The sequence below is a fragment of the Amblyomma maculatum genome, chromosome 9 (genome assembly GCF_055883805.1).
Source record: "Amblyomma maculatum isolate TAMU_Amacu chromosome 9, ASM5588380v1, whole genome shotgun sequence".
Lineage (NCBI taxonomy): Eukaryota > Metazoa > Arthropoda > Arachnida > Ixodida > Ixodidae > Amblyomma > Amblyomma maculatum.
The window spans coordinates 97,094,101-97,114,387 of NC_139352.1; the positions used below are offsets into that span (position 1 = coordinate 97,094,101).

Genomic DNA, 20,287 nt, shown 5'->3' on the forward strand with positions numbered 1-20,287 from the left:
AAAGAAGAATTAGGATGGAAGGCAAAAGATGAAAAGTAGTACACATTTCCAGGCAATGAAAATACAGGTAAAAGGCAGAAGGCGACTTAGACGATAAAATGCGAAGACATTAGTTTAGGTAAAGCTCAAATTATTTTCATAGAGAATTCGGTCGATGGCCGCGAAAGCTGAAATGTACGCTCCTGTATTTTCAATATATTTGTCGATGTACACACAGGGTGCAATCCAGTTCAAGCAAACGAGTAGCTATGCCATTGATAGTAAATGCCATGTTAAGGGCTAAAACCTTCAACCTATTAAGATGAGCCTATACCGGGTAAATGAGGGAAAAGCTAGTATGTAAATATATAATGGAAAGAATGTGCGTGTAAGTGGTCCCGCGTAACGAGAAATGAGAGAAATGGGTAGTCGGTTTGAAAATTTATGATGTGAAGGCTGTACGAGGTGTGCCATGATTACTTGTTCCATCGGAAAGGGCTGCAAGCTATCGACAGTCCAGTTGTCTGTGAGCATGCACTGAAATTGCATGTTCGCACGTGGTAGATACATGCATAAGAGTTTATTTGCAGAACGACCGAAGAGCGCCGCTCTCGGCTTATCCCACTGATATAACTTTAGCCGAGAGCTGGCGGAAAATAGTAGGGTCTGAGTAGCTTGTTTTAGGCGCAAAAAATACAGTACGAAGAAAGAAGCACCTGCTCTTGACAAAGGAGCTCTGCCTGGAGAATCAATGCGACTAGTCACACTTAAGGTACATTATAAATTACGAAATTCCGCGCTAGATGGTCTGACGTTTTGTGAAAACAGTGCAAAACAGAGCAGAGAACCAAAAAGTCGGGATGAGGGCTAACCATCAAATCAGTTTATCTGAGGAAACACAAGCAGATATACACAATGGTGTTGCAACCAAGCCCGCATGTTCATATTAAAACATAATAGTAAAGTTCTTCAGAAATGCCAAGATTTCAGCTTTCACTGTAATGAATAATAACAGCTGGGGTGCTGACGCATGTATCGTGGTTCTTATGGATCAGATAGAGTTCCTTTGTTTCCCTTTTCACATTATCGTTGTGCCTGTACAGGACCGAAGCTTTGCCGAACCACGGCATACAAGGAGACGTATGGCGGCATTTCTTATCGTGCAGCGTCAGGTTTGAGGGTCTATGTTTATCCAAAATATTATTATATTTTTGTTGCTGTACGCTCAGGTATCTGCTCTTTGAGCATTGTAGTTTTTCCCACATGTCAAAGGTACTATATAAATGGCGCTTTCTGTACAAGGAAGAAAACGTACATCATGCCTAACCTGGCATCCGCTGCTGCTAACGCTTGGTGACACCTGCTATCTTACTTTTCGGTCCGCCTCTGCACAAATGCTACCCAGGATGATATTTGCGGAAAACCCTACTTCCAAACCATACGTGTGTTCTACGTAGTTTAGGCGATGCAATATATCGTGACTGTATATCAACACTGCGAACTTCTTTTATTTCGAAAGCAATAATACGACAGCCAAAGCGAGACCTTCGGTAGCCGCAGCTACACCGTAAAGAGGCGTAGCTACGGTCTCTTCATAAAAAAATTAGCCTGCCATGACATTTGAATTCCCGTTACCCCTTTGCCATGGACAGTAGCTGCCAATTCGGGCCGCTCCTTTCATATGTGAGAGTGATATCAAAATCAGTCTGCCAGAACTGTTTGCATTCTAATTATCTCTTTAACACGCAGACACATCCATACGGCTTGGTTGAAGCGTGACTTCATATGTTGGCTGGTAGCTTACGCTCTCGCGTCATACCCTTAAAGGATGAGGTTAAGTGTCCCCAATAATGTAGCACCTTACACTGATAGGGCATGATAGGGGAATAATGTAGCAGGCAAACGAACTTCCCGCCGTTGCTATCGCAGTTCAACTACGGTCAACCAGAGCTAAACCCCAACTACTTTTTTTCTCTTGGGGAGACCCCGCTGTCTCTGGTTTTTCCCTTGATGTTAATTTTTCAAAGACCTTGTCACACGCTAGCAGGAAAAAATAACTAGGAAAGACAGCTGGCCATTGCCTGTTAACCTGCTCATGTAAACTATACTCGAAGGTTTGTTCGCAGGACTTGAAAATGGCCTAACCAATAGATGACACTGCTCTAACACACTTCTCGAGCACGGAATGCTCACAGTTAAAAAATCATCAAAGGCTTGGTTGGCCTCGGCTTCAATACTCTGTATACATTGTCTCGCGTCAGGATCAGCCTTAAATATAAAACTTTCAACACACTTTCAGGCGGTGCTTTATAGGTCTTTTGGACCTTTTCCACAGTTTCTGAAAACCTTCAAAATGTCTTAGACATTCTTGGCGACGTCATGCGTTTCTAAAAATCAGACAATCATCTAGTAAACGGAAGATAGTTTTCGCAAGAGCACCTGCGGAATTATCGATTGCCTGGTCGACATAGCAAAAATTAAATATCGATCATTATAGGGGCCACGCTGGACCCAATGCATACGCCAGTTTTTTGACAATACAATTTGTCTTTATACTGATAGGAGGTTGAATTCGAATAAAAAAGACCAAAGATGCAAACAGTCCCCGACTGATATACCAACACTCTTATTGAACTTCTGTCGTATTATCCTCATTTATGCACTTGCTCACACGTTTTAAGGAAAAATCGTGCGAAAGAGAGCAATAAAAATCCGGAACGTTAATGCCTAATGCATTTCAAATACCTTGATTGTGATACGACAGAACGTCAACCAGAAATGATGAGTTTGAGATAAGAAATTGATATTCAATCGATATCATGCCAAGGTTCTTCTGTAAAGTTCTTGACACTGTGTGCCATCACTTGTTGCGCTCATTTACAATACAGCAAACCGGGTTATCACGTTTGTGGGGTTCAGTAGCGAAAAAACGTCCAAACAGTTGTCTTTCCCCTTCATGACAGCGGAACGCAGGCGTTCGAAGCCCAGATTGCTTAGTAACAGCAGGGCTTCAATTCTTGGTGCCTTTCCGTTCATTGTCGTTCGCTTAAATCTCTTGACGGTAAGTCCGCCTGGCTTTATCTTTAAACTTTTCATCCGGTATAATGACGGAATATCCTTCTTTATCGGACACGACTGCCATCAGCTTTTGAGATGACAGAAAATTAAATACAGAGGACAGGTTACAATTTTAGCTACGAGCTTTTCCATTTTTTCCTCCCCAAACCTTCATTATACAGCACCTCTTGACTACAATACAATTGTTCACTACTATAGTCGTTGCCGTGCCACGTACCCGCCACCACATCACACGATTTCTCACATCGACAGCACGTACTGGCGACAGCTCCAAACACATTCGTTTTCATCTCCTCAATTTGCCCACGTATTTCACCCCACGGACTTCCCACCATACTGCACCACATGCAACGCCACCCCAGCCACCCTCTAGCATTACTTATGGGAATGCCCACGTCCCATCCGCGTTCCTTCCGTCAAACACCCCAGCCCCTCCTCCTGGGAGGCTGCCCTTCTAGCCACGCAACCTGCAGATCAGTTGCGGCTGGTAGAGCGGGCTAAGCTAGAAGGAACAGCCAGAGGGCTCCTGTACTAAGAGGTCCTCCTGGGAGTGTTTACATTTTTTTATTAAAGTTTTTCCTCCTCCTCCTCCAACCACATTTAAGGCTTCAGAATCAACCATACACCGGTCGCTCGTCTTCAGAAGCATGGCCGAATATGGTCCTTGCAAAAGACGTGCGGCGTGCTCGTTTGGAGTCCGTGTCCTATGTGGAGGCCTGATTCCCTCGAAAGGTCCCTCCCGCAGTATTGTGTATTTCCTACGAATGGTGGAAACAGCATAGACTCTGCAAGTACATCCTTTCGATGTCATGTGGCAAGGACATGAACAGTCCACAGCGCTTCCTGAGTGGTGTTAACTGGCAGAAAGGCACATAGATTTCCTCTGGCATTCTGCGCATCCATGGACATCTGAGAACATTCCTCCTCGTTCTGAAGAAAGTTGTGCGAATATTTTCATGGTGACACTTACCTCCAGTCGCAGCGGAAAGAACGCTCAGATTGTGTTCGCCCTCTTGTACATGCACCGAACACAGTGGCGCGGGGCAGCTGCATCACTGTGTCCATTAGCTTGTTTAGCTGTGCGCTCGGAGCAGCCGCATGGCGGCTTTCGGTGCCGTTTTACTCTACGTTTGGCGCTCTTTTACGCTTTCACAATGCATCTCAAGCTGTCCACCTTAGGTTCTGAGTAGCCACGTTATGGCAGGCAGCGTGCACGACGAAAGACTGCTACAAAATGTGTCGCGGCTGGGGACCAGTCGCAGTGATCGTGCAAGCTCACGTAGTGGCGCTGGCCATCGACATCACGACAGGTCATCACAGCCTATATATTTGATGGATATGGTGTGCTAACTGTAGCTATCTCACACCCTAGACGTCTAGCCATGTCCAGAAATCGACCAAACGTTATTATGTTTAAGAGGTGCTTCGTACCAAACTCAAGACTGGGCTGCCGAAGTTGTCCGGATCAGGTGCCTATTTTTAAAGCTCCGTCGCTTCCTGCTCGCCTAGAACTGTGGCGCTGGCTCAACAACCCCCGGACATATATGATATTACAGTCGAACGACCACGTCTGCGTAAAGTGCTTTCCCGAGCATACGACATCAAAAACATGCTTTTTTTAGTGCCCTAAAGCGTTGTGACATGAAAGGCAGAAGTCTTGCCGCCACTGTTTGTAACAATATACAGCTGCATAAAGTGCCAAACTCGAGAACGCTGGATGTAGAATTTCATGGCACAAGATATCAAGGTCAGAAAGTCGCTTTAACAGAAAACAAAAGTCATTGCAGACTAACATCTGGTAATTACTGTTCAGAACTGTTCAATCTGCCTCTTCGCCTGCACGTCGGTACTTCCGTAAGGTAGACAACCGCTCACCGCAGTCGGTGTTCTCGTAAACGTTCAGCTTGCAGGAGAAACGCAGGGAAATGTAAGCATTGATTTTCGCGTCGCGTAGGTTTTATTGCATATTGCACCAGCCACCGAGACGTCGCAAATGAAAGCTTGGTTTCCGTTTGGTTCCAGCACACGCGCGTATAGCAGCACAAGCAGCATAGCATAGCGTGAATAGCAACAGTACAGCATAGCATGGCAACAGCATAGCAGCACACAAAACAACAGCGCGGGTTCTCCTTCTGCCTGTAGAGAGTTTTTATGATACCGGTAAAATGCGGAAACGCCCTTGAGGATTCTCTGCACATTACACCGAAGGTTGAAGAAGTTAACCAATATTCTCCATACGGTGGTCACCATCCCACAGCATAGACTCATTACACTGCTTCTATCAGTGCTTGAACGCACAATTAGACTCTTTGATCCAGCTGTGGGAACACACGCGTCGAAGCCCACGTTTTATATTTAAAAGGTAGTATAGTTAACTTATGCCTCAGCGGTCTTGCGGATTAACGAAAAAATATATGCAATGTGTGCATTTCGATAATGAGTTCGGATCAATCATGAGGCCGCGTTATCGCTGCTGATGAGCCCATTCGTGCATTCCAAGCAAGTAGAGCACGAAGTAGCTGAAAGTATTAGGTGTCGACAGTGCTTTCAATCCTTCTGAGCTTTTGTTGCGCTTACAAAGCACACGCACACTCCGGGCACCGAATGATCTCACTACACTTGTATTACGGCCGCCGCAGCTCGCTGACTGATGTAGACCTCGTGGCGTGGCGCCATCTAGTCACCTTAAAGAGAAGCGCTTGGAGTGGCGAGTAATGTCTGATCGCACCGCCGGGCGCAGTGTCATCATTCAGTAAAAGGGTAGTTTGGTTTGTGTTTGCGGGGTTTAATATCTCAAAACAACCCAGGCTATAAGAGACACCGTAGTGGAGGGATCCGGAAATTTCGACCACCTAGGATTCTTTAACGTGCATTGACATCGCACAGCATACGGGCACCTGACTTTTCGCCTCCATCGAAAAGCGGCCGCCGAGGTGGGGATTTGTTCCCGCACCCTTGGGAACAGTAGTCTATCGCCGTAATCTCTGCACCACCACGGCGCGAATAATTTAAAAGACTCGCGCATGTAACAAGGACACAGACGAAAAAGACAGGACGAGCGCTAAACATCAACTAGCCCAGCTTTCTGCCTTGTGTGGTGAAGTGTCATCACATAAATACATTCTTCAACCGTGCCCCGAGGGAAAACAGTTGATCCTAGGAGACCAGCACATCATGCAGAAAAATCTAAGGATTCTGAAATTGCCAAAAAAGTTCGACATCCAGCCGCCCCTTCAAAATGTTCCTGAAGACGAATGACCCAGGTGTGCGGTTCGTTGCGTTGAAGCCTTTAACGTGGTTGTAAAAGCTCTTAGTTAAAAAGGCCATCTGGCCTCTGCTGTTAATTTTCTGTCCTCTCAAAAGACCAAAAAAAAAGGATATTTCATCATTATTTCGGATGAATTGTTTATAGTAAAAAGCCAGACTGGCTGTCGTCAAGAGCGTTTAGCAATTGAAATCGAAGAAAAACGCACAGCAGCTACTAAGCAATCTGACCGTTGAACACCTACGTTCCGCGGTAGTGAAAGCGGAAAGCAATTGTTTGGAAGCTGTTTTCGCCCAGACCTCCTGTCCCGTTTCGCTGTATTGTATCGGGGCGCAACACGTGACGGCGCAGAGCCAAGAATATTATGAAGAATCTTGGCGTGCTATTTACTGAAGATCCGTATCTTATGAAACTTATCATTTCTAGTGGACCTTTCGTCGTGACACAAACAAGGTGCTGGAAATGCATTCAGTATTAGCGTTCAGGATATATATTACTCGCTTTCGCGCGGTTTCCTCTTGGAATATGTCAGCTAGTGCATACCTTAGAATAATGACGAAACGAAATTCATTGACAGTGTTGGCATATTGGTCAGGGACTTTTTAGAAATTTATTCTTTTCAATTTAAATCAACCTTTTTTCAGTGCGAATCACAAATTGCATTGTCAAGAAACTGGCGTAGGCATTGGGTCGAGCGTGCCCCTACAATTATCAATATTTACTTTCGCTATGTCGACAAGGCAATCGAGAATGCAGCAGGTGCCCTTGAGAAAACAGTGCGAGTGTTATGTGAATGATTATTTGACTTTTGGAAACGTATGAGGTCAACAAGAATGTCTAAGATACTTTAAAGATTTTCAGGAACTGTGGAAAAAGCCCTAAAGACTTATGAAAGACCGTCTGAGAGTGTTTTGTAAGTTTAGATTTAGGGCTGATTCTGTGATAAGATTATGTATGCCGGGCATTTCAGCCGAGGCCAATCAAGCCTTTGATGAATTTTAACTCTGAGAATCCCATGCTCCAAAAGTGTGTTATAGCAGTGTCATGTATTGGTTCAGCCATGTTCAAGTTCTGCGTACACAACTGCGAGTATAGTTTTCTCGAACAGCTAAACAGGCTAAGGCGAGCTGACTTTACTAACGATGTAATCCTGATAGTGTGTAACAAGGGCCTTAAAAAGTAAAGTCGAGGGAAAAATCATAGATGCCGGGGCCTCCTCAAAAACAGAAAGAAGAATTTCTCCGTGGTGACATGCACTCATGAGATTTCGCATCGCCTAAAGTATGTAGAACACTGGTACGTGGTGGAACTAGTGTTCTCCGCACATATCAACCTGGGTAGCATTTGTGCAAAGGTGTACACAACATTAATATACCAGGTATCACCAAATGTTTGCAGCAAAGGATGCCAGGTTAGGTACGATGTATGTACCTTTTCTTCCTTCTTTAGAAAGTATCGTTTATAATGAACATTCCACGCGTTGAGAAAACTACCGTGGCCAAACAGCAGATGCCTGAGCGTGGGGCTACAAGAATATAATAATACCTTGGGTAAAGATCCGTCCTCAAACCTGGCACTGCACCATGAATCTTTCGCTATAAGCCCCCTTGCATCTCCTTGTTCAGCAAAGCTTCGGTCTTGTAGAGGCACAAAGATAAAGTGAAAAGAGAAATACAGGAAGCCTATCTCATCCATAAGAACCACGGCACCAAACAGAATAAGTTTCACAAAGAACACATAAGGTTGTTGCACACATGAAACAATTAACCAGAAAAAGTATGAAACGTTGAGTATCTCTGTGATGATTTTTGGTGCCATGATGTCGCTGTGTATATCCTGCAACTAAATAATCATGAATCTGAATTTCCGAGTTTACCTTACCTTATTGCTATAAGTGACTCACCTCACCTCATCTGAATATTGCATTCACTAAAGCTCTTGCTACTATTATTTAGGAAGCTGGCCAGAATGGCTACATAACGCGCCTGCCGGATACCAGTGATATGAATCTGGATTACGACAGTGAAGGAAATGGTAAGAAGCAAAGTCTGGTTTCATTCACAGTGGCTGATATAAAACAAAATGATGACAAATGCAACTGAATCTTGTTGTTCAAAAAAGGCAACAATAAATCATTAATAAAAATGTGTACGTAATAGAAAGGCTAAAAATCCTCTTCTGGCGAGTCAATTTGCGAATAATTTCTCGCGCGGAACCATTCGCTGCCCGTTTAATCAATAACTGCTTCTTTCGCATGTATTATCCCAAACAAATTTATTAGCTTGCAGTCTGAGGTTACCGTAATATGTATAATAATCCCCAAATCCGATATGTTAACATCGCTTTATTATTTAGGGTTATTGTGCTTTACTGGTACCACGTAAGGAAAACTTCCCGAGTTGAGAGCGTATGCCAGTATGTACAATGCATGTGGTCACGTGACTACTCCAATCTGCCGATTATTCCGTGTTCATTTATGTCGGTTCAGAACTAGGAACGAATGAGAAAAGCTTGTAATGCTTTGTTCACAATGCCGACAGCGTCGCAGAAACTGTACGTGCAAACCGAGCCTTTAACACTATTGCATTACCATAGGCCTTTGCTGAATATGACAGGCATAACGATTATTTTTTCGTTTGTAGATATCCACGCTGCCTTGAAAGAAGGTAAATCATGCGGGAGGCAGAATTTAGAGGGCCAAATTTAAACAAACTTCTTTAACGAATTATAATCGTAGGGAAAGTAGTTAGCCGATAAACAATAAACCGCTGACTAAAACAACAACAATAATTCTAAGAGTCAATAACTCTAACCTGTACCTCTATGATAGCTGACATCTTACACATAGTTTGAAATTATTTGCTTTTGTGATGTCTAGTGGATGGCTTGACAATGTTTTTAGCTGAAATTCCCCATCAGAGTTTCAACCTGTGATGGTTCGTTCATGAAGGCTTTGATATAAGGTTGTCAAAATTTGATGCACTATTTTGATTATCTTTGGAAATACTCCCAAACGTTGAACATGTGCATGCGCATACTCGTCCTCGCAACTAACGGAAACCAGGATTTAAACACCTGTGGTAAGTCTTAGTTGAATGAAAGGAAAGGAGGACTGTTGAGTTGTGTAGCCCAGTTCGCGATGTTTTGTCGCTCCCAAAAGTTCAGTTCTTTGTGGGAACTCAATAATGTTTAGATTTATATTAACATGCTTGAAAATAAAAAGGGCCACCGCACTGATTTTCCTAAGGTACTGTTGACGGACAGCTTTCTTTTCCGAGCGTTAATAACATTCGCCCTACCACACGCAAAGGCAGGCCTTCGATTATGATGATAATGATGCAATTTGACTAGGATATGCAAAAGCTGTAGACCGGCTAGAAACACGGCTACCCTAGTTGTTTATATCACGTTGCGACTTACACACTATGTACATAGGCCTTTAAAAAATGCGCTCATGTGATCAGCTGTTATTTTAAATCATTTCCAAGTGCGTACACTCTACTTCGTCACAAAGAGCTGCGGAGAGAAAAGCGGATTTTCTTTCCTCTGACGCGTCTCGGTGCTTTTATTAAGGCGCTGCTGTTTCGAGGGATCTTTTTAGTGTGCTAGGTGTCATTTCCGGCTGGTAAAAAATTATTTTGTGCAAATGCTAGCTGGATGTAAATAACGTAGCTAGCCGTTTTCTCGAGGTCTGCACCTCACGCTATGAAACTTGCTTGCTGAAGCCTATAACTAAAAACTGATAAGTTAAAATTTAAAATTACGTTCGGTAACCGAAAAAAAAAATGCTACGGATTAGCATAGCTGACTTTGGATAACACTTCTCTGGATTGACTGTGTTAGGGCTTACCATATATTTGAACCCGATGCACCCTTTGTTATGTAGTTCCAGTCTCTTCGATAAAATTTAAATCTGTGTACTTCCTAAAGGCTACATGCATCTGTGGCTTGGCATACTAAGCTTATAACATGTCTATATTTGAATGTTAAACCACACTGGATAGCCTCAGCGAAAATAATTTTGATGCATGATACAGAAGCTGAGACATGCCATCAAAAATAACAATTTGACGTGCAACCTATTTTGCAAGCTTACTGGTTCTTACGCGGACAAACATACTGTAATCTGACAGCAGTTATTAGTTGCCAATTGTCCACCATGAAAGAAGGAAAATTATAATTTTCTAGACAGTGCACTGGCAACACGCTTTTAGTAGAATCCTTTGCGCAGTAAAGTAATTGTTACCTGCTTAACGTCACTGTCTATTACGTTGGCCGTAGCTAGGGTAGCGAACTGTGTATTTTGTGGCGCTATTTTTACAATTGAACCTATTCTATCTCCCTAAATTAGGAGTAAAACGCCTTATTATTCCTAAAGCATAATTAAAAGACTGCTCGCCCAATTTAGGATTTTACCTTCTCAACATCGTCACAAACCTGGTATAATAAGTATTGCAAGATATTTCGCCTTCGAAGCCTTAGTATATACTTTAAGTGCATTTTTAATAATTATTTCTTAAAATTTTCGTTATGCGTCGTTTACATCATGCCTGTAAGGGCTATTCAATGCAGCTATCTTCACATCGTTCATATTTCTGACGCTCCAAGTTGACGAAATTATTTTTTGTTCCTCATTATTATTCAGTTATGCATTCACAAATAAATTCTGCAAAGTCGAGGCGCGAAAAAAATTGCAGCTGTAAACTGCAGAAAAATACGAACATAATTCAAATAAGAAAATTAGGGGTGAAACATGTGCATCATATTTGTAAAATTTTTTTATCCGTTTTTATCAGAATATTTTTGTTGTTGATGCTGCATTGCTAGCTTACTAATCGTTTTCGAAACCAGAGTTTTTAAGCTTTTACCACAAAATGTTTTCAGCCGAAGTTGAAGATACTAGCTACAGACTGGCCACTCCTGGACATGCCATACTGCAGGAGCGAAGCTCTACTGGTAAGGAGGAATCTCGCGTTTATCAGTAACAAATTAACCTAAAAAATTAAACAAAAGGCCTTGTTAGTTTGAGAAGCGGGTGACGAAGTGCGGTTATCGTTTATTGCTGGACTCGTTCGCCTGTAATACCGTTGAATTATATACGATCATTAACTTATATGCATAAACGTTTGTGATAGCTTTTTAGATTGTATTTATGAAAGCAAAGGTAAACGTGGCTGTGATTACCTGACATCTTAGCTGACAAAATGTAATGAAATGGCCAACAACACGTTTCATTTTTGTTCCAAGAGACAATTTCGGTGGACAGTTTCCTTTTGATTTCTTTTTCTCAGTTCCCCAGTTGTTTAGGGCTCGAGCAGAATATTCTCTTATTGCAGCCGATATTGTTTGCGACGTGAAAGACTCCGAAAAAAAAGAATTTCTACTCATCAGACGAAAGCACTCCGGTACAATTACCCTTAGGCGTCTTTAGGCATTGCACTGAAAGAAAAATGGTTTTAATCGGCAAGCATTCGGGCTTTCACCGGATGCGCAAGAAAACATATTGTCACATGACAAGCGAACCAAGGACAAGGACAAGCCAACCGAACTTTAGTTCACGAACTTCAACCGCAATGTTTGGCGGTTCACAACCGAAGCTCGTCACCAAAAGTTCGGTTCGCCTGTCCTTCAGTTCAATAAGTCCTCGAGCTACACAGGCTTGCCGACCCAGAAGCAGCGACATGTTGACTTCGAAGATGCCAGAGTTCTGGGGCTGCTATCACACTCTACAATCACAAATATTCTAGCTATTGACCGTATCACAACGTTATCGTCACAAACTCGCAGCTGTGGCATGTGTTGCAAGGGTTCGGCGTCAAGAGGGCAGTAGGTGGCAAACTACGCGATTAGGCCCTTAAAGTCGATCACAGCGCCATATTCCCGGAGGAAATCCGAACCGAGTATCAGGTTGTTGGAGCACTCGGGGAGTACAATGCAGCAGCTGGAAGATGTTGCGTCTTGGATCTGTAATCAGGAGGTACAGACACCAATCGGTGTTACCACATGCCCCCAGCCGTCCGGATCTTCGGCCCAGTCCAAGGCGTCAAAAACTTTCTGAAGATCGTGGCTAGCCGGCTGCTCATTACTGAAAAATTAGTGCCACTATCCACGAGAGCATTAAAATTACGGTTGCCGGCGGTTACTGTAATTTCTGCGGAAACCTATTTCATAGCTCATCGTTAGGCTCGTCGAGTCGAGTCGCCGTTGGTCGGCACGTCTGGGTAAATCGTCGGGTGGAGACTTGATTCTGTACAACTGCGGAGACCCTACCCCCGGAGGACGCCGTGTGTAGTTTTCCCGCCGTGGGGACGTGCCTCGGAACTGGCCAGATGTCCACGGGTGGTTGGGAGAAGAAAAACTTCTTGGAGATGGGAATGGGGTCGGGGGCTGCACGTTAGCGGCCAGGTAGTGCTCATTCTCCGGTGGTCACTCACAGTAGCATGGTCAAGGTTCGTATGGAGAAAAAAAAAAACCCTGAGACCTATTTGGCGGTAGGGGCAAACGCACCGAACGTGGCCGGGCTCCCCGCAGTGCTAGCACAATTGCCGGTTGTTTCGCATTCGCCACACGTGTGCTTTACGGATGGCGGGCAATAATTCCTGCTGTGGGACGGGCCCAGCTGGAACTTGATACTGCACAGGCGGTAAGTCATCATCTAGGGCTCCGGTTGCGGGGTTGCTGGCGGAGGCTATACCATTCATGGGATTTTATCCGGGGCCACGTCCAATACTACAGCGACGCTTGCCTGTGGAGCTTTGATGCGTAGTTTCTGGAGCTCTTCGCCCACAATGTTCCTCACAAACTCTCGAAGTTCCTCAGCGGGCCGAGCCGTAGGCATGCATTGATGAGCGGTTGTTACAGAAGCTAGTCGGCCGTACTGCGCGGTGCGCTCTTCCAAGGAGCGCTCCATACACGTCGCCTCTTCTGTGAATTCCACCACAGTGCTCGGAGGGTCGCTGACAAGTCCGGCAAACAACTGCTCCTTTACACTCCGCATAGGTGACGCACATTCTTGGCCTCAGGCATAGCTGCATCAGCCCGGGGGAAGACTCGCGACATGTCAATAATGAACATGGCAACACTTTCATTCGGCTGTTGCAATCTGGAGTGCAGGGCAAGTTCAACTTTCACTTTTTGCTCGTCGGTAGAAAATGTCGCCAACAGCTCTCGGCGAAAATCTTACCAGCTGGTAAAAGAAGCTTCGCGATTCTCGTACCATATTTTCGTCGAATCAAGCAATGAAAAACAGACGTTTTGTAGATGGCGCTCACCGTTCCACTTGTTGAAGGTCGCCACACGGTCGAAGCTGGCCAACCAGTCTTCAACATCCTCGAACCTATCACCATGGAATGAAGGTGGTGACCGAGGTGTGTGGAAGACAAACGGCGGGACTGTTCGAGACAGCTAAGGAGTATGACTGCCATAGTGGAATTCATGGCTCTTGGTAGTGTACTCAGGCCACTGAACTCAGTCTGTAGGCCTCGCAGGCGACGGCTCGCCGTGCGGACAGGCACTCGGAACTGGCTTCAAAGATACCTTCGAAGTCAGCGTACATTGGACGATACCGTGAACCTCCACCAAATGTCACTGTCTAACAGCGAGATTAGACAAAGTAGGTTCACCCAAAAGTTAGGTTTAATGAGTGAATGTACGTGAGCAATACATCTTGGAGCTCGAGAAAGGAAGACGAAGAATGCCGGGGTGACTAGCATGAATAAGGCCAGCTAAAACGTCCGGTAATGCAGTCCGGCCGCATGACGGCGCCACAAGATCGATTGGCAATACGGCCATATGGATTAATTATAGAATTTACGCTTTAACTAGCAAACGAGTTGCCATTATGAAGATCATATAATATTGAAACTACATATCCTGAATAAAATTGGGTAATACGATACATCTACGGTGCTCAATGAAAGTTCGAACTACTATCAAGTTCAGCCGCATTTGGGTCCAGCTCTGCGGTACGGAATATGCCGGCTTAGCGTTTGATTGGACCTGAACCATAAGGGCGTTTCCTCCCCATGCGGAACCAAATATAAATTGTAGGTACGAATTACAAAGCGGTTGCATGTAGCTTGCACCTCCATGTACAATGCAAAAACTAATCCCTTTAATTGATTTAAAAAGAAATACGTTTATATTTATCTCCCTGTACAACTGATTTAAAACTTGTAACAACGCCCCAAAGTGAACATCTAGAGGTGAAAATGTGGCTTTGCATCCTGAGGGTATACTCGGAGCAATAGGCTCCCTCGGAAATTATGTAGAATACTTGGGATGTCACAGCTGTCAAAACATCTGCCCCGTTTTGCGCTGTGACGCCACAGTGTCTGCTTTATTAACAATGACAACTGCTAGCTGTCACATATAACATCATGAATGTGTCAGTGAGACTATGGGCCTTTTTGCCCGCTACCACCGCAAGCAATACCACTTTCTGCAAATAGTTTCGCAATGCACTAAATCCTACTGCTGTCTTCGAGCATATCCTATGTACCAGTAGTGAAGAAAGATTCATCTCCTGGTGGGCGGGAATATTGGAATTTTTTTACCAACCTTTAAAATCGGCCGCATTTGGATACTTACGCTACTAAAACGCGTTAAAGAAATTCAGTGGATCAATAGTACACATGCAGTCAAAGATTGTCTCCACCAGGCATCGGCAATAGGAATCTGTTTTGTTTTTTCATTGCTATTCCTACACTATAAGCGCCCATCATTAAAGCGAATATTTATGGCATGACGATCCCCTAGCTGGCACGAAGCACCCTCGCAACCTTGACTCAGAATTGGATCCGTGGTCCACGTCGTATGAATTTGAACAATAACGTATTGCCCTTGCCCACATCGGCGCCTTTTCATCTCCATCAATTGTCATTACTGAATTTTTAGCTCTATACTTAAGGTAGTGTCTGATATACACATTTAATTCCATCGCGGTTTATTAAAATCGGTCGCCGGACTCTAGAATACTTGCTACTGGTCTTCGTTTTATTCCCTGTCTTGCTGCAGAAAATCAAAGCTTCCAATTACTCCACAAATTTGACATTATTCGTCCAGAATGAAGACGAACGCCACTTGCTATGGTGCCGAAAAGGAGGGCGAAATGTGGCCGGCCCAGTGGTAATAACAAAGCTCTGACCTTTACTGACAGAAATAAAGCCCATATATGTATTACGACGCCTAGGTCTTTGCTGCTTCCTTCAATATATGTCATGACAAAATTTTAAAATCACACGATTAATATTTCATGGCGAAAAAGATAGCATATATCAAAAGATTTGAATAATGAGTACTTTTTATTTGGGCTATAAATTATTAGGAAAACAATCTAGCCCGCTTTTGTGCAAGGCCCCGCGTCAATTTATGAACTGGCGTTCGCTCCCAATGCGAAGGCATATATTTATTGCCACGTGGTGGTGACAAGGCCGATGACACCAATGAAAAATCTGGGAGTGCACTGAAAGAACTTTTTATTGGGCTGACTTGCACCCGGCAAAGAACTAAGTGATTCGGCGGCAGCGATAGCAACAATCGTGATCGGCGGTCGTCAAAAAAAAAAAAAAACGCGTACCGCGCCCGTCAACGCAGAAGGCGCGTATATAGTCCGACGTGCTCTGCGCGCGCGCAAGCGTCGCTCGCGGTCAGTCTCGTTAGACCGATTTTGTTACTCCAGACGAAATGTATCCCCTTTATAATTTGGCGCTGCGCACAATCAGCGGCTCTCTTCGAAGCATGCACAGAACGATCGGCGACCCGAGGGCCGTCTGCATCCCGTTGGCGGGTAAAGTGATCTCGGAGCTTAATCCAAAACATACCATTCTTCGACTGCAGATGGAAACGAGAAAGGAAAAAAAAAGATCAGAAGTTACGGTGCGTGCAGCAAGTGGGGAACTCGCTTCGGCCCGCAAGCATACAAATGAAACTGAGCACAGCAGCAGTGAACAGCTCACATGTCAAGAGACCGCTGCTGCGCCTTATCTGTTCACACGTGTTCTATTCGCGATGCTGGTCTCCGATATCGAGTCGCTTCGATAAGCCTCTCCACCAAGCTGTCCGAAACGAGTTCAACGTTTGTGCCGCTCGCGCCACTCACTTTGTTTATGCGGCCGTCCGCCACGTTTCTATGCGCGACGCATTGTGGGTCGACGCGGTCGGCGGCGCCGACGCTGGAATGGAACAGGAGCCATCTCTACGCCGGGGCCATGGCCGGGGCCGTCGGAGCGCGCTGGCCGCCGCCGGTTACGTTGGGCGCTGGAGCTCGCGGAACTAGACAGAGTGTTTTCGCCAACGTAACGCAGCGTCTGCGAGCACGCGCACGCGCGTGCATTGTGTTGGACTGTACTCGCACCTTCAATTTATAGGCGACGAAGAAAGATCTAGATAAAACCGCAACCGGTGACTAGGATAACCTGGCACATTGTAGAAAGGAGTGACTGGCTGGAATCTTCGAGATACAGCTCGACCCATCTTGCGCGACGAAGAAAACGATACGGCATCGTCTCGAACAATAGGCACGAACAAAAAAAACAATACAGAATCGATCCGCGCACTAGATTCCTAGTGATAGGCCACATGCCAGCGGCGGTCTAAAAACAACAAAGATTCGAATGATTCGCGGCATTGCTCCCCCCTCAAAAAGGTATTGTCTCGATGCTTCCAAACAAGCGCGAAAAAATGTGCAAAATACGACAAATGTAAATAGCTAGGGCCTTTAGAGCGCGTTATAAGGTTTTAGGCGCACAACATGAATGATTTCTAGGCGCGTTCTACGCCGCTGAGATGTCGTCGTGCCGTCATTGATGACTTCATAATTAAGCCGTCCGATGCGCCGAAGGATTTTGTATAGGTCAAAGTGCTGCCGCAAGAGCTTTTCACTCAGTGCGCGGCGGCATATCGGCGTCCAAACCCACTTGGTCTCCCGTCCTGTACTCTGGGTTGCGTCGTCGCAAGTTGTACCACCGGGCGTCGGTTTGTTGCTGGTCTATGATGAGCACCCGAGCGAGTCGTCGGGCTTCCTAGCACTCTGCAGGTAGGCAGCGACGTCGGGTTGAGTTCTGTCACGTGCTGCAGTATTGCGTCGAGTGTCGTCGTGCGTACATAAGCATGAACGGGGTCCTCTGGTTGTCTCCTGGATGGCCGTCTTATATGCGAAAATTACGTACAGCAAGATTGCGTCCCAGGTCTTGTGTGCCGCGACGACGTACATGACGGTCACGACCACGAACGTTTTGTTCAGGCGCTCCGTAGGAACATTGGTCTGGGGATTGTACACAGTTGTTCGTCGATGACTTGTCTGACTGTATTCTAGGATGGCTTGCGTCACCTCTATCGTAAATGCCGTTCTCTTGCCCGTGATGAGCTATTCTGGGGCGCCATGTCGCAATAAAATTTCTTCGATAAAAAATTGGCAACTTCTGCCACGGTACCATTGGGCAGTAATTTTCGGATTGGCGGATAATGTAGTCTGTGGCTGCGATGATCCACTAGTTACCCGTAGTTGAAGATGAAAAGAGGCGGAGGTTATACATCCCAATTTGTTGAAAGGGCAGAGTTGTGGGCGGTATCAGGTTCAGTAGTCCAGCTGGTCTGATCGGCAGCGTGTTGCATCGTTGGCACTCACGGCACGTTTTCACGAAGAGGGTAACGTAGATAAGTGGTCGCGGCCAGTAGTACTTCTCCTGGATTCGATACAAAGCGCGCGAAAACTCTAGATGGCCTGCTGTGGGCTCATCGTGCAGCGCCTGCAGAATTTCCTGCCGGAGGCTTTTAGGCCCAACAAGTTGCGCGGTTTTGTAAGGTGCGAAGTTCTTCACAAGGACGCCATTGTTTAACGCGAACAATGATAAATGACTCCTGAGCGCAGCAAGAAGGGAAGCGGTGTTGCCATCGAGGTAATTGGCTAGGTCTTTCAAGTCTGGGTCCGACCGTTGCTGGTGGGCAAAATCGTTTACGCTTACCAGTCCCAAAAGGCGTCGTCGTCATCGCCTTTTGGGGGAGCGTTGATGGGAGCTCGGGATAAGCAGTCTGCGTCGGAAGGCGCTTCCGGCCCGACTTATAGACTACGTTTACGTCAAATTCTTGAAGTCATAAGCTCCATAGGACAAAGCGGCCGGAGGGGTCTTTCAAATTTGCCGGCCAGCAGAGCGCGTGGTGATCACTTACCACCTTGAATGATTGACCGTGTAGGTGCGGACGCAACTTTGAAGTAGCCCCGATGATCGCGAGGCACATCTCGGTCGTAGAGTAATTGGCGTCGGCTTTTGAGAGGGGCCTGCTAGCGTAGGGGATTACGTTCTCCTGTCCAGTGTTTTTCTGAATGAGAACAGCGTCTAAGTTCAGACTGGTCGCATCGGTATGTATCTCTGTCTAGGAGTTCTCATCAAAGTGGCCCAGTACAGAAGGGGACTGTAGGCGTCGCTTAAATTCATGGAAGGCTTCCGCTTGCGGTTCTTCCCATTGAAATGGCTCGTCTGCCTATGTAAGCAGCGTCAAACGTTCGGCGAGGCGCCGAAAGTTCTTGACGAATTGTCGGTAATACGCGCACAGTCCGAGGAATCAGCGCACAGCTTTCTTGTCACCGGGCTTTGGAAACTGTTTATCGTAGTTGTTTTCTGTGGGTCGGGGCGAACTCTCGCTTTGCTGACGATATGACCCAGAAACAACGTCTCTTCGTAGGTGAAGTAACACTTCTCTGCTTTCAACGTTAAACCTGACAACATGATTGCGTCAACTAGTGTTCTAAGCCTTCTCATATGATCAGAATTCTGAGTTCGAAAAGAAGACAACGTCTTTTAAATACACCTGATAAATTTACCATTTCAAGCCAGCCAGTACCGTATCCATTACTCGCTAGAATGTCGCTAGTGTGGAGCATAGGCGGAATGGCGTTTCCTTGAATTCGAAAAGGCCGTCTGATGGGATTAACGCGCTCTTTTCGCGGTCTTTTTCTTCGACCTCAATTTGCCAGTACCCGCTCTTCAAGTCCAAGGGAAGGGGGAGGGGGGGGCAAGGTGCGGGGTTCGAAAACAGGATGGATGCGACGGGGCCTTTGCGTCGCATGTCGTGGAGGCGAGCTACGTAGCGTGCCGGCGTAGCTCTCGGCTGGTTGTTGCTCAGCGGCGTACCAAAGGCCTGCTATACCACTTCGTGGATGTCCTTTAGAGTCAGTCACTACTTGAGGCTGTTGAGGGGGTAATAGCATCCGGCGAAGCTCTTCTCAGATGACTTCGCGTATAAGGTCCCGAAGGCTGTCTGCACTCGCGGATGTTCTTCTGTATTGGCTTGCGCAGGTCGGTCCTAGTGGTCGATCATAGTGGCGTATCCCGGTGTCCATCGTTGCTTCCATGGTGGACGCTTCGCTTTCAAAATCAGCCACGGGTTTTGGCGGATTTCTGACTAGTCCAGCAAAAAAAGCGACTCGTTTACGCCTGGCATCAAAAATCTCACCTTCTCCTTTTCGGTCATGTTAGGGTCGGCACGGTGAAATAGGCGCTTCATCTCCTCAACGTATGGCAAGACAGTCATTTGGGAGTTGAAGTCTTGAATGAAGTAGGGTCTGGGCTCGTTCCTTCCGGACGACAGTTGCAAAGGCTGTCGGAAACTCATACTTGAATGTCTCCCAATCCTTCAAAGAGGTCATATAATTATCGAACCAAATTCTAACAGATCCTTTAAGCAAAGTACTTGCCTTAGTTTCGGAGCGTCGTTCCAGTCATTGAACCCTGCCACGCGGTCGAAGAGGTCCATCCAGTCTTCTGCATCCACGTCCGGTCGTCCTTGGAAACCGGGGGTCTCAATGGGTTGGGTAAAAATCAAGGGTGCTTTCTGATCTACGTGTGACATCTTCGGTGGTAGGTCACGATGTCGGGATGGAGCACCTCCACCAGATGCGATGTGCTGGTTACAAGACCGATGACACATATTAAGAGTCTGGGAGTGCACTGAAGAAACTCTTCATTG

The 20,287-nt window shown here is 45.8% G+C and overlaps 1 protein-coding gene across 1 annotated transcript in view; it reads left to right on the top strand.

Moving 5' to 3' along the window:
• Window positions 1–20,287, top strand: part of LOC146179798 (uncharacterized) — a 99,908-nt gene that overhangs the window by 59,637 nt on the left and 19,984 nt on the right. Inside the window, exons 3-4 of the mRNA XM_084580277.1 lie at window positions 8,278–8,356; window positions 11,207–11,278. Coding sequence (XP_084436403.1) covers window positions 8,278–8,356; window positions 11,207–11,278 — 151 coding nt within the window. The remainder of the gene's footprint in view (window positions 1–8,277; window positions 8,357–11,206; window positions 11,279–20,287) is intronic.